General features: G+C 43.0%; 1 protein-coding gene across 2 annotated transcripts in view; it reads left to right on the forward strand.

Moving 5' to 3' along the window:
- The window catches only part of Igf2bp3 (insulin like growth factor 2 mRNA binding protein 3), a 127,057-nt gene that overhangs the window by 69,942 nt on the left and 41,496 nt on the right, over positions 1 to 15,619 (forward strand). For both annotated transcript variants that reach the window (XM_051202872.1, XM_051202873.1), the window contains exons 4-5: positions 8,389 to 8,440; positions 8,526 to 8,589. In XM_051202872.1, coding sequence (XP_051058829.1) covers positions 8,389 to 8,440; positions 8,526 to 8,589 — 116 coding nt within the window. The remainder of the gene's footprint in view (positions 1 to 8,388; positions 8,441 to 8,525; positions 8,590 to 15,619) is intronic.

Here is a 15,619-nt window from a genome sequence, read left to right on the forward strand (position 1 = left end):
CCAGTGGGGTGGGGAAGCAAGCCGCTTGCTCTTTTCTACCGATTCCCGGGTCATTCCTGCCTGTGGCTCATTGTGCCCCTGTTACCAGGCTCAAGGGCCTGGACTGGCTGCTTCCAGGTTCCTGCTCCTTCCTCAAGGGAATTGAACTATAGACACATGGTTCGAAACTGAAGCAGTAGTACAAACGAAAAAGAAATAGAGTCAGGAGTGACAGTGGGCCACCTAATGTGTCGATCAACAGTCTGGGTTATGTAACCCTTTGCTTACTTCATGCCCCTACCCTCTGTGTCAGGAACCTTTGCACACACATTTGGATAGAACCTGTGCACAAAAGGGGGGCATGGTTCGTATTTCCATGGTGTGTGGGGGAACCTCCTTCCGCTGTCCAGAGTATTACATGCAGCTGGTGCAGGTGGATTCTTAAGAAAGGGATGTGTATACTTCAAGCCAAGTGGACTCCTAGGTGGCTAAACTACTTCTGCGGCTGCCTTCACGTCAGGGAGAGCCTTAAAAATAGAAAGACATACCTGCTTTCTGGACACTCCTTGTTTCTTAAAACAATTTCTGAAAGTCAGTATAACCAACACAGTTCATGTTGTTTCCTTTGTTGTCCGTTTTACTTTTTCCTCGCTAGAAAACTCACAGTAGAAAATTGGGAGAGTGATAGATAAGAATGGAAGAAGGCTCCCTCCATCCCTCCTTTCCTCCCTCCGTCCCTGTTCCCTCCCTTCACCACCAACACCCCATGCCTTTTGCTTTTTTGAGACCAGGTTTCTCTGTGTAGCTAGCCCTGACTGTCCTGAAACTCACTCTGTAGATAGGTCAGCCTTGAACTCACAGAGATCCACCTGCCTCTGGCTCACAAGTGCTGCTCAGCCAAGGTCTCAGTTTCTTAGCATGGCCAAGCATGTTGTGCTTTATACTCTGTTGTTTTTTAAAAATTGGAACCATAATTCATAGACTATAAAATTCACCCTGAGCTGGGTAGTGGTGGCACATGCCTTTAATCCCAGCACTTGGGAGGCAGAGGCAGGCAGATCTCTGTGTGAGTTCAAGATCAGCCTGGTTTACAGAGTGAGTGCAAGGACATAAGAATTCACTCTGGAGTGCACAATACGGTGGATTTTTAAAAGTGTCCACAGGGTTAGAAACATCCCCATTCATTTTAGAAAATTTCCATTGCCCCCCAAAACAATCTGTGGCTATTACTATTGCCTTCTTGCTTGCTAGTCAGCCTCTTCCTTGAGCTTAGAAATCTAGCCTATCTATGTCTTTGTAGATTGCCTGTTCTGGATATGTAATGGAAATGACATGATTCTGTATGTGGCCTTGACTGCCTGGCTTTGTTGTTGTTTGGTTTGGTGTTTTAGACGAGGTTCCCCATATGTAGTCAGAGTAGCTCGGTGTGTGCAGTCCCCCATCACAGACCCTGGAGTCCATACTTACAAGTATACCATCAGCACACTCACATTGGCATCTCTATGCATAGTATTGTCAAGGTGTCATATTTAGCATGCACTTCGCTTATGTGGATGTACCAAGTGCAATCTGTCCGTTGGTTATAGCATCCGTACAGCTACTATGAGTGAGTGTTCCTGGGAACATTGTGTTTGCGGTGGGTAGAGGTATTCAGAATTTTGAATGGTATGTATCTAATGAGTAGACTGGTGAGGCATGTGGTAACTTTTCAGGGAACTAACAGACTGATTTCCAAAGTGACTATTTTATATTCCTTCTAGCGGTGTTTGGATGATAGTGGAAAATTTGGAACGCCTGTTCTGTAAACGCTGTGTACACATCCCTCTTCACACACATGGCTGTCTTCATTTTCTTGAAGCCTTCTGTGAAGCCTGAAGGGTCAGTGCTTGGGGCTGAATTAAGGGCTTCAAGCATGCAAGACAGATGCCTTCATTTTATTTTTGTTTTGTGACAGGATCTCTCTTACTCTCTGGCTTAGCCAACTCTATTTTAACATTTTAAAAATCTTCGTGGCCTCTTTAAGTGTTTATAATGATTGTTAATTACCCTGTTTTCTGTGTGGTTTGTAATCATCTAAACATTCCGCATCGCTGCCTATGAGAGTGATTTTTAGTCTCGTTCCAGTAACTGACCCGACAATGAACATGTCTGTGCATAGATTTTCACTCACATTCCCGATGATTTCTTTAACGTTGACTAAACAGAAATGAGGTTAATGCGTCAAAGATAAAGAATAGCTTCTCTCCTTTTTGCCCAAGCTGGCTTCAAACCCTCTATTTTCCTGCCTCGGCCATATGAGGCTGGAATCATAGATGTGCATCACCACTTACCTATCTGACTTTGTACCATTTTTAATTGTTAAATTGTGCTTTATCCTCTCTCTCATCCGGTGTCCTCCCCCCGCCCCCTCCCCAAGTTTGAAACAGTCTCATTCTGTAGTTCAGGCTAACCATTGAACTCACAGCAATCCTTCTGCCTCAGCCTTTTGGAATAGCAAGTATGAGCCGCTGTACCCAGCTTGAAGTGTGTGTGTGTGTGTGTGTGTGTGTGTGTGTGTGTGTGTGTGTGTGTGTGTGGCTTCTTTCAGAGACCTTCTATATATTGGCTCTAACATTTATTAGCTGAGATCATTTGGGCCAATTAGTTTGCCTTGCTTTTTTATAATTGGAGCTGCTATGACTTTCCTAACTACTGGTGAATTTTAAGTTGTACTAAATTGTGCGTTTGGTGGTCTGGCACTCTTAACTAGTTAGATGCAACACTGAGACCTTCTTATGTATGCTAAGTTCAATCCCAGTGTGAAGAGGAGACAGTTTTCTTTTTCCTTCACTTAGTCTTCCATCGAGTTTTATCACACGGTGCTCATCTGTGGGCAGCGTTCTTAGCAGCACTCACTAACTGTGGAGGGCATCCCTTCATCTTTTTGTGTTTGCTGTTGTTTGGTTAAAAGAGGGCTGGAGAAGGTTCTGTGCTTGCCTCCAAAGTGCTGAGACCTGAGTTTCTCCCCAGTTTGTGAAATGCCAGTTACTTGAAGTCCACCCCAGCTCATCCAGCTGTAATGGAGACGCCAGCTGTGTGTGTGGGAGCACATGTGCAGGGAGGGGTCAGATGGAACTGGGAATACAAGTGTGAAAGTGAAGACAACACTCAGAAACAGTTCTTAAAGAACAGGGCAAAATTCACACCTTATAAAATGAACCACCTCGTACAATCAGGTGTTAGTGTATTGTGTGACCACTACTAATTTTAGAACCATTTCATCATCCCTGAGAGAAACCCCCAAATCTTCCAGAAGTTGCTCCCTATTTGCCACCTCTTGACCCCTGACCTCCACAAACCCTATTGCTTACATGTGGAACCCTGCAGCACTGGGAAAGACTGGGCCAGGAGCGATGCTGTGTCCTCCTTGTCTGATGAAGAGGGAGATAGGGACATGGTGCTAGTACCTGGGACCTGGGCTCAGCCAGAAGGTTATATAAAGCCCTTTCCCCTCAGAGGGCAGCTTAAACTCTCTGGCACAAGTGATGGCCAAGCAAGAATTGCACCCATTTTCATCTGTGTGCTTATGTTCTAGTTTAGATGGACTTGGAATTGAAGCAACTTAGACTAGGAAGTTAAAGAGCTTAGCCTCCCACCCCTAACAGCTGTGGGGGCAGGGTGGGGTGTCGGTGAGTCACGTGACCAACACTCCTAAGTCTCCGTGCCAGTTTATCTAGCTGCAAAATGAGATGCTGTTACTTTATGGGCGTGTGTGGTGTGAGAGATGGACAGGTCTGCTTTTAGACAGCACAATTCATAACCAAAGACAGCTGGTGCACTGAAGAGAATTGTATATGCAAAACAGGATGAGTGGGCCACAAAGAGACTTCCCAGTATTTGCTAGGGATTTAGTCAAGGGTATGACTTGCTCACTCGGCTTTTTTAAGCATGGCTCAGCTCTGCCCAGTGGAAACATGGGAGCTCTGGATGCCCTTTCACATGACATTGAGGGTTGGGGTGGAGGGAGGTGACTCTCCTTCTGCTTCTAATCACATGACTGAGTGCTAATGTGCCACCTCCTTACCTGGTTAGAGGGTCTAACTATTGAAGGTTAGCTTCCAGAAGGCATGCCTTTGCTCTAATGACTGCCCACTGTGTAAGCCCTGGTAATAGGTTGCTGGGCAGCTAAAAGACATGAGTGCATGCCCTCTCGACCTGAAAGCTATCCTAGACGTGCTATATGACTTTTTCCAAAGTGTTGTGTTGGTGATATTTTAGGGATATAATAAGTTGATAGCTTTATTTTGTTTGATTTGGGTCAGTATTTACTAGAAATGGTTCCTGGTGGCTGCAGCTTTTTTTCACATAGCTAGCCTTTTCACAGAGATGGCGAACAAAGAAACACACAGGAGGGCGGGGGAGCAAGAACGAAGGCCCCGGGCCTATTCCTAGGGCAATGTTGGGTGCATCTTAAGGCAGTAACTTCTGTTGATGTGGTTCCCTTCTCCTTTGACATGAGGAGTAATCCATGTCTGTGGTGAGCCTTCCCCGGTGTGTAAAACTGGTTTCAATGTCAGAAGGTTGCCAGGTGGGTAGGTGTACTTGGGGCCCTTGCTTTTTTAGTTGTACTTCAGTTTCTCAGCAGTGGGGGTGCTGACAGTGACCTCATGCTCTGCTTTTTCCAGAGTCTCTGTAGCAAGCATTCCTGTTAGATGAACAACTGTTGACTTGAGATGGAACCAAAGATTAGCTTTCTTTGCATTCAGGACAAAAAAAAATTTTGGGAGAGGGTGTTGAGACCCGGATGTTCTATGTACCAGTCATGGCTGTCCTGAAACTTGCTCTGTAGACCAGGCTAGCCTCGAACTCACAGAGATCCACTTGCCTCCAAAAACCTACTTTTCTGGATGGGCTTTTGACTAGTGTAGTTTAGCCCTGAACTCTGGGCAGGTCTCTTGCCTCAGCCTCCTTACCCTGGGGCTGTAGCTGTGCACCACTGCAGTAGACACAAATACTCTTTTGTGTCTTCTTTTACTCTGTTTCAGGCTTTCTCACTTAGCTAGGAATGGACTAAGCAAATGTAAGCCATGAGCTTGTCTCACATCCCTAGAGGTCAGCCATCTTTGTTTGGAGAAGAGATGGAGGAGAACTGTCCGATATGGGTTGGCTTGGAGACAGTCATGCCCAGCGTTGTTCCTTTACCATGTGAAAAGCTTGCTTCCAGTCCCACCCTGTCTTCCTGCCAGAAGCTACATAACCCTGAAGGGTTTTCAAATAACAGCTGTGTGTTGTCCATACTTCAACATGGCTATGCATACTGTGTGTGTGTGTGTGTGTGTGTGTGTGTGTGTGTGTGTGTGTGTGTGTGATCCCAACACACATGCTCCTATTATATATTCAATACTGGGTGATAAAGTGTCTGCCTCTGCTTTTCTCACTGTCTGTCTGTCTGTCTGTCTGTCTGTCTGTCTGTCATCCCCAACAACTGAAACGAAAGCAGTATCATTTTATCATCTCTTATCTTTACTCACGCACGCACTGTACTGGCAATTACTCTGATATCAGGCGTGTGATAATCCAGCTTGAGTGAATTCATTTAAGTATGGATTCTGGCTTTTGAGAGATTTGTGGAAATGCTAGAAATATGTAAGGAATTTGAGGGGATGGGCAAGGGGTATTCAACAAAATTGAATGAAAAGGAGCTAAGATGTAAGAAACCAGGGGTTAGGTGGTAGATATAAGAACACAGCACATCTTCTGTTCAATGTAGGATGAGCCCAAATGTCAGACTTAGGGGATCCTTGTGCTCTGGGAGAGTGATTGTTGATCTGAAAAAACATAATCAGTTATGGCCCAATTTCATTTGTGAAGATTTTATTTACTTAATTTTTTAAAATATTTCTTTGTTTGTTGAGATAGTTTTTCTGTGTAACCTTGGCTGTCCTGGAACTTGCTTTGTAGACCAGGCTGGTCTCAAACTCACAGAGATCTGCCTGCCTCTGCCTCCTGAGTGCCAGGATTAAAGGCTTGTACCACCATGGCCCAGCTATTGACTTAATTTTTTGAAACCAGGTCTTACTATGTAGTTGTATCTGGCCTAGAACTCCTTATATAGGCCAGATGGGCCTCAAACTCACTTGTTTCTGCCTCCCAGGTTCTGGATTAAAGGCACACCTGTACCTGCCCAGATCGGAGGATAATTAGGCCATTGGCCATCTCCCCCATCCTATGAGTCATGATTATCCCTAGATTCTCGCTTAAAATTTCTGAGGTGCATCTTGATGTAAGCTTCTCATGAGGTACCGGGCTGTGTTGTTAATTTATTCACACCTAGACACCAAGACTGATGCTGAACATACTTCTTTTAAGAAATACAGTTTGAAGCTGGGCGGTGGTGGCACACACCTTTAATCACAGCATGTGTGGGGGTGGGGGGGGGATGCAGAGGCAGGTGGATCCCTGTGAGTTCAAAGCCAGCCTGGTCTACAAAGCTACATAGAGAACTCTGTCTCAGGAAGGAAAAAAAATTTACAGTTTTGTTGGTTTGGTTTGATTTTAAAGTTATATTTATTTGAGTATAATTTATATTTATATTCCATGAAGTTTACCATTTTGAGTATAATAGATAGCAGGTTTTATAGTGTACTAAGTAACCAGTAGCATCTACTTATTCTTGAGCCTAAATGTTTAAGTAAGCCAGGTGGTGTGGTGTCACATGCCTTTAATCCCAGTTCTCAGGAGGCAGAGGCAGGTGGATCCCGGAGTTTGAGACCAGCCTGGTCTACATATCAAGTTCCAGGACAGCCAGGGCTACACAGAAACAAAGAAACCCTGTCTTTTAAGAAAACAAAAAACAAAACAGTATAATTAAGTGTACAAGAAGTTCTATTTTGAATATGTTAAACCTGATATAAATAATATGCAGTAAACTTTTGATAATACATTTCCTAAACTTCAAATTTTACTTGTGCATGCACATGTATATGAATTGTGTGTGTATGTTCTGTATGCATGCATGTGTATGTGAATATCATACCACATGTTCAGATGGAAGTCTTGACTCCCTTGCAAGCAGAACCCTTGGAGAGCGTCAGCTTCACCGGCTTATTTATCGTTAGGTTTTACCCTCCCTGTGTACAGGCTACAGGCCTTAGATCTGTCTCTGGAGTAGTAAAGTTGAGGTGGCACAAGAGAAACTGAAAGCTAATATATTTAATTACCGAGCAAATTGCTTTTAGGAAGAACTAAGAATGATTAAGTAAACATATTAAATAGGTAATTATCCCTTATTGCCTGCTCCCCTCCTCCACAACCACTCCTGTACCTCAGCTTTCAGTATGTCCAACTTACAGCTCCACAGTGAGTTGGAGGCCAGCCCGAGTTATGTGAGAGCCTGTCTCACATGAAAGGAAAACATTCTGTTAACAAGTTAGGAGTCAGCCTTCCTTGAAGACAGCATGCTCCCAGGCAACTAGTCGGCAGAAGCATGGAAATGCACAGAAGGTGAGGTATCCTCTGAAGGAAGATTTGTGATGAAGTAGGGAATTGCCTTTAAATGTAGCTTGCTTCTTAACAGCTTACTGTATCCTGGACCGAAAGAGCATCTTCAGGGACTACTTACTGCCTTTCATATGTTGGCAATTAAATTAATAAGCATTTGCTGTAAATACAAAGAAACTGATTTACTTAACATTTCAAGGGGGGGAATCCCTTGGAAGCTGAGGGCAGCTGAAGTTGGCTTATGGGATGAGACATAGCCATGGTTCTTGTTATAATGAACCTATAGCTACTGTTTTAATAGCTTTTCTCTGTCAGAAAAGCCTATAGCTCAGGAGAAAGAGGAAAACAGCATTGTGTTTACATTTCTTGCTCTTGTCTTGATCTAGAAATGCTCACACCGGCTGACACCTTTCCTAAGTGCCTGCATGCTGATGGCTACTTCCAGTGTGCTGTGTGTGCCTGGTGCTGATCTTGTCTTGCTAGAACCAGTAGTGCTAAAAAAAGGGAAGTTTTTTTTTTTTTTTTTGTTTTGTTTTGTTTTGTTTTTTTATATAGGATCATCTTATAGATAAAACTCTTCAATGTAGGCTTGTCTTATCTTATGACTTCGAATCCATGGAGGAAGGAAGATGTATGATGCATTTGTGTGTGAGAAGTAATGTGTAACACTTGCCTTCCACCTCTAGAGTGGGTTGTGTGCTGAGGGCATCATGTGTCCACCAGCAAAGAGCTGAAAGCTGGGAACAGGCATGGGCAGCCATAGGCAACGGGCGGAGTGGTGTGATCCTTGTGGCTCTGTAGTGTGATGCCCCAGGCAATTCTTTGACTCTTGTCCATCGTGACCACTTGTGATTGCAAACATATATTCCTGCTCTGGTTAATAATAACTTGGGAAACTAAAACTTATGATTTTCTTTCTCCTCCTGCTAGGTGCTGGATAGTTTACTAGTCCAGTATGGAGTGGTGGAGAGCTGTGAACAAGGTAATGTCTTCCAAATTGCTTTCAAATTTATAAAAGGAAGGAAGCGGAAGGAAAACTAACCAATTCTCATTCTTTCTTCCCCTAGTGAACACAGACTCGGAAACTGCAGTTGTAAATGTAACCTACTCCAGTAAGGACCAAGCTAGACAGTAAGCAGAAGGGAGCGCCTTGTCTGTCTTTAACAACTAGGTTGGGTTCAGTCACTTACATCGTGTGCTCTTTTAAATTGAAGAAGGGCTGGTGGGCCACAAAAGGAAACTTTACTTTGTACGTTTGACTCTGCAGTTACGCCTTTTAAAAATCTGCACTTGCAGAGTGATGTCTGGAGCTAAAACTGCACCCTATTTGCAAAAAGCTTTGGGCCTGAATATTTTTTTCCCGACTCTAATTTGCCTCCATATCTCTCCTTTGGAGCTTTAGCACTCCTTTGGTCTGCAGCTGGTAAGGGGACTGTGTTAAAGTTACAGCAGTTCAGTCTTGGCATTTCCTCCCTAAAGTCAGCCACGATTACCGAGCTCACTGAGAGTGAGCAGACACAGAATCAGCGCACCTTGGAGCTAACAGCTTTTCAAACCAACCCATGGTAATTTTGTAGGCACTGAGAGAGAAAATAAGGGACTCCCAGAACCTGCCTTAGATTGCTCTGCCTTGGACATAAATGCAAGGGTGGGTACAAAATACCCAGCAGCCAGCACTGGGGCTGGATGTCTCATCTACCTCTAGATAGAGGGCAGAAACCAACGGACTGGTCTTTTCTGTGGGAGAGTTGCAAGGACCACTTTGGCCATCCGTAAGTCCTAAAAGAGAGATGGGAAATGGTGAGAATTCAGAGTGAACTTGAGGGACAGCCTCTGCATGGAGGGGAGGAGTCCCATGCAGATCTTGAAGCGTACCTACACTGGGTGCTACCTGTCGATTTGTACCAGGAGACTTCTGGCAGATCATGGATCCCTGTTGCTGGCACAGTCTAGTGAGTTGGTCCTCATCTGGAGGAGGAGATTTTTAAAAGTGGCCTCAGAGCAAGCGTCCCAGGATTGGCTATCCCCTGAAACTTAGCAGGAAGATTGCCTCTAGACTTAAGGGGATGAACTTTGTATTAGAACTAAACATTGTTCAGCCAGGGGGAAGCTGATCAGACACGAGGTCTGCAGGGTCACAGACTCAGGTTCCAGACTATCTGCCAGCTGTCAGGAAGGACTTGCGGGGCAGGACCAGCATTTCCATTGGGCTGGTGAAAGACCTGTAGCTCAGCCATCCAGGTGGGTGACTGGGAGCTTGGAGATGACTGCCTAGGTTTAGGGCTAGCATTTGTCCCCCAGCCAGCCATACCCAGAATGACAGGAAAATGACCCTTGGCAAGGGTCTGCTAGGAGCAAGAATAGCATTCACAACCTACCTGCTCTCTGAAGGACTTAACCAGAACTGTGATCTGACCAATGGAGGACCATCTATGCTGGCGGCGGCGGCGGCAGCATCTGTGACCCAAGCTTGCAAAGATTTGGCCAGACGTGGAAGGCATCTGGGAGCCGGGGAAAGGGGGGAAGAGCACAGAAACCCTGAATGGCAAACAGGGCTTTCCTCAGACTCCCCCCTCCACACACACACACACACAGTGGTTGCTCCTTTGTTAATATCCCTGTTGGTTTAGCAAACCAGCTCTGCCCTGCTCTGTTAGTATCTTTGTGCTTTTCTCTTCCATTTTCCTTCTCCTCCTCCTTTTTCTCTATTCTTTTCTTTTTCCTTCTGATAGCTGTTTCCAAAGAAGGCAGGCAGCATGGTTTGTGGGGCCTCAGTGTCCTGAGGGCTGGGACTTTTCCTTCCAGATTGTCTAATTTGTTACATTTCTTTCTTTTTTTGTGTGTTTTGTGCTTTGATAATTTGTTTTTTGAGATAGGGTTCTCTGTATGGCTTAGGAATCTGTCCTGGAACTCTCTCTGTAGACCAGGCTGGCCTCGAACTCACAGAGTGCTGGGACTAAAAGTGTGCACCATCAACGCCCAGCGGATATGTTTATGTCACTTTTTTTTCATTATAACTTTAGTCAAAGTTGCCCTTTCCCTGAGTTTACTTTCTATTTACTTTTCCTACTACCCCATCAGATGGAAAGAAATAATTAAGATAAGGGCAGAAATTAATGAAATGGGACTGAAAAAGATAGTAACAAAGAGTTGGTTCTTTGTAAAGATAACAAAGTTGACAGATCCTTAGCCAAACTAAGGGAAAAAAGAGACAACCCAAATCGACTTAATTGGAAAGGGGACATTACAACAGATGCCATTGAAATTCAGAAAACCATTAGAATTTACTTTAAAACAAAAAATCTGTATTCCACTGAGTTGGAAAATCTAAAATTAATGTCTAGATGCATATGACCTAACAAAAATTAAGCTAAGACAGCATGAAAATTTTAAGACCTGTAATAAGCAGTGAGATTGAAATACTTAATAAGAAAGTCCCCCAGCTAAAAACATTCAGGCCCAGACCGATCCACTGCTAAGTTGTACCAGCTATTTGAGGAACACTGATGCTCCTCAAACCAATCCATAAATTAGAAAATGTAGGAGAACGGCTATGGTCTCTATCAAGCCAGTACTAACTGTATACTGAAACTAGATAAAGAGACAACAGGAAGAGAAAGCTATAGGCAATTCCTCCCGATGAACATAGGTGTAGAATTTCTCAATAGAGTTCTTGGAAAATGAACTAAGTGATGCATCAGAACGATATTTCACCATGATCAGCTTGGCTTCATTCCAGATGTGTCAATGCTTCAACATGTGCAAGTCAATAATTCTATACATAAATAGCCTCAAAGACAGGAGTCATTAAACAGTTTCCATACCTGCAGAAAAGGCTTTTTTGCCAGGGTCCAGCCTCAGCTCACATTCAGGTCTTGAGACGGGGAAGGAGTGTGTCGGTACAGATTCTGACCACCAGGTGGATTGCACTCAAATGCCCCAATAGCTTGAACCATTTTTATTTATACTTTAACAACGTTTTTTGTTTAGTTTTATTTGGTTTGGTTTTGAACAGCTTTTATTATTGACTTCTATTTTTTACTTCTAAGAAATACATCATAGTTGAAGGAATATATCAGTCATTATAAGAGCCCCTATTGTTCCCATTTTATGTTTCTCCAAATACACCTTCCCATCCCCTGTATAACCTTATTCTAGACACAGGGTTCAGTATTTTTGCAGGCTTAACTAAATATCGAGCCAGACACATCCTGCTCTCGAAGCACTCATGCCAGCCTATAGCTACTTGGGTTTACAAAGTTAAAAAGTTAATAGACATGGGCACAATGATTTAAGGACAACAATATTCAAACCCAGACAATCCGTTCACGTCTGCAAAGATGCGCTTTTATATAGTTTCCTTTTCCACAAGAAGGTCCAGTGTCTCAGTCTCTGTAAAAGGCAGGTTTTGGTAAGGTACTCTTTTTCCATCCCACCACACCATTCTTTCACCAATACAAGCTCCTGTCTATGGTAAAGGTGGATGCATCCATACTATGGTTTGCATTGCATTTTTCTCTCTTGGAGCATACAAGGCCCTACCATTAATTCTGCATGCTTGGTGTCCAGGGTACGCACTCTCAACAGTTGCTGTATATGAATGCCTTACTCTCTTTTCCAGAACTGGAATCTATAACATAATAAAGAGAAAAGAGCTTGCAGGCCACATGAATTCAGCAAAATCCTGCACTGCCTTATGGTCCATTGGTCCTGGCCAACTAAGAGACCATCTCCACGGGCCTTGCCTTGGAGAAATCCGTAGAACAGGCATCCATACATTGATCTGAGATTATGCTGCACAGCTTTCAACACTCTGGCTGTCCTGGACCTGCCTGCCAAGTGCTGGGATTAAAGGCGTGTGCCACCACTGCCGCCCAGCTCAGAAAAGGTTTTTATCAGATATCTAACAATTCTTCATAAGAAAATCCCTAAAGACACTAGGGCTAAAAGGAATATATGTCAGTGTAATAAAGGATATTATGACAAGCCTGTAGTCATTCTCAGATTAAATGGAGAAAACCTCAAAGCATTTCCACTAAAACCATGACCAAGACCTCTGGCCTCTCCGCTCTTAATTTAATATAGTGCTTGAAGTCTTTACCAGAGTACTCAAACAAGAGAAGAAGAAGCCAAGGGTTACTAATCAAAAAGGCGGTCCGGCCATCCTCACTGGCAGATGTTGTTACTCTAAATGCTGAAGACTCCCCCAGAGAACCCTTAAAACCAATCACCACTTTGAGTAAAGTATCAGGATACAAATTAACATGATAAAAATCAGTAGTCTTCTGATACACTAATGACAGACTTAGTGAGGAAGAAATCAGGGCAATAATCCCACCTGCAAGCCAATGAATAACTAACTCTGGAATAAACAAACCTAATCAAGGAAGCGAAAACCAGAATCTTCTACAATGGAAAATTTAAAACATTTAAAGAAATTGAAGACACTAGAAGATGGAAAGACTACATGTGCTGATGGGCTGGGTGAGTTAATGTTGTGAAACTGGTTATGCTACCATAAGAAACCTTCAAGTTTAATGCAATCCATGTCATAACATATGAAACCACAAGAGACCCTGGCAGACAAAAGTAATCCTGAGCACAGAATAATGCTGGTGGCATCACTGTACCCGAGGGTCATGGGCAGGGCTTTCTGAGAAGGGAAACTTAGCCGTTAACAAATGGGAACTTCATGAGACATAAAACCTTGACAAATGTGAAGACGATAATTAATCAAGAGACAGCCTACCAAAGGGTACAAAATCTTTGCTGGTCATGCGTTTGACAGGGGATAACATCTAGAATATACAACAAAAGACTGAAAAAGAAACCAGACAATCCAGTCAATAAATGACCTGATAAAATGAATGGACCTCTCTCAAAAGATAACCAATAAACATGAACAACAAAACAAAACAAAAAACCCCAAAAAGTTCAACCTTTGTAGTAATGTAAGAAACCTACTACATTGGAATTCCATTTCCCTCAGTCATAATAGCACTCATTAAAAATAAAATTAAAATATCAAATGCTGGTGAGGAAGTGGGCACAGGGGAAGCCTTACATACCGGAGGTGGAAATAGAAACCAGTTCAGCTACTATGGTGATCAATGTGGAGGCTTGTGTGGCCCTACTACTCTTTGGTTATCTAGCCACGGACTCCAAGTGAGCATCACTTGAACGTAATGTTTATTTCAGTGTTATTTACATATCTAGACTGTGGAGCATGCTGAGGTATCTAACAGAGGAACGTACAAGGAAGGAGTGGTGTATATACACAGCGAAGTTTTTATAGCTGTCAAGTAATGAAATTACATGATTTACAGGAAAATGGGTGAATCTAGAGATCATCCTAAGTGAATTAAGCCAGTCTGAAAAAGATGAATATTACCTTTCATTTATGGTTCCTAAATTTTTATATATATATATATATATATATATATATATATATATATATATATATTCCTAATTTTATTTAAATTTGAAATAAGCTTGCTTTACATGTCAATCCCAGTTTCCTCACCCTCCCTTTCTCCCCTGTCCCTCCCACCCCCTTCCCATCCTCTTTCTGCTCCCCAGGGAGGGTGAGGTCTTCCATGGGGAGTCTTCAAAGTCTCATATCATTTTGAGCAGGGCCCAGGCCCTCCCCTATGTCTCTAGGCTGAGAGAGTATCTTTCTATGTGGGATGGACTCCCAAAGTCCATTCGCATACTAGGGATAAATACATGGGCCTCATAGACCGCCCATGGTTCCTAGGTTTTATAAATAAGATGTGTATGCATACTTGATGTGAAAGTGTAAATGTCACTGTGGAACCAAAGGGAACTAATAATTAGTAAGAAAGCATAAGGGACAGGGGCCTACAGGGGAGAATGGACTGGGGTGGGAATATCCTATGCAGTGCAATACCATGTTTTAAAATAACAAATTTCTGGTCTGGAGATATGACTCGGCAGTCACTGAGGACTGGAGTTCAAATCCCAGCACCACCTGGGGCAGCTCCCACCTTCTGTAACTATGGTTGTAGGAGAAGCCACACCTCAGGTGACTTCAAGCATGCAGTCACATGAAATAATGTTAAAAGCTTTCAAAAAGTTAGATTAACACATTCCAAAGATTTTTTTCTTTTTGAGTGGGAATTCATCTAGGTTTTTCCCCGAAGGCAACAGTCATGGTGTTACTAGGAAAGGAAAGAGAAGCCAAGGAGGAAGATGGGAGATGGTTATTTATATGACACAAGTAGGACGCTTAAATTGGATGATCCTCTCTGGCTCAGGTTGTCAAAGGTGTAAAGATGTATGTAGTGCTGACTTCGTTCCAGCGATGGTGCCAGGGAACTTAGCCTCTTTGAGACAGCCAGCTATAGTGGCCCGATTTGGGGGAGGTGGGGAGCTAGTCAGATCTAGCTGACTTGCCAGGTTTGTACCTGAGAAGGGGGAGTGTGGATTGAGAAACGGCAGGTAAAGATACGAAAGAAAGGACGGAGACACAGAGTCAGGAGGGCAACCCAGTGAATACTGGACACCCCAAGTTTATTCAACATTCTTATGTACCCCAGCCAAAAGGGGGAAGACTTCTTTACCAAGATACACAGAAGTAACAGACTTCCTTAACTCTGCAACATTTAGTAACCATGCCTTAGACTAAATCTCTCATTATCTGGCCTTGAGGGTTAAAAGTAACTACACCTTAGACCACGCTTTTGTTTTAAAGATAAGACATGCCTAAAACCAAACATCCTGCAGACCTTTAGGTCTTATGACTTTAACTGTGGAAGAGTAAGGATAGTTTTGAACTCTCTGACCTTAAGTCAAGATGAATTGAAACCATTTTGATGGCCCCTGACATACAAGGAAGACAGATACACATGGTTTTCTTCTTTCACTGAAACAACTGCTTTAAATATTTAAATATGCCTCTGTAAATTTATTTCTCTAAATGCAAAGAATGTGATTATAGGGATGTGTAATGACCTCATTGACTAATTCCAAATTGAGTACTTAAATGAGCTTTTTTTTTTTCAGTTATGAACCATTAGAAAATCTGCTTTGTAGATATTTTTGTACATATGTGTGAATGTATCCACAGGATAAACATTTATTTAAAAAATCATTGGGTATGTGTGTGAGGGGGTGTGCCTTGGTGATCACGGAGAGGTCA

This window comes from Phodopus roborovskii, unplaced genomic scaffold, assembly GCF_943737965.1.
Source record: "Phodopus roborovskii unplaced genomic scaffold, PHOROB, whole genome shotgun sequence".
In the NCBI taxonomy this organism is placed as follows: domain Eukaryota; kingdom Metazoa; phylum Chordata; class Mammalia; order Rodentia; family Cricetidae; genus Phodopus; species Phodopus roborovskii.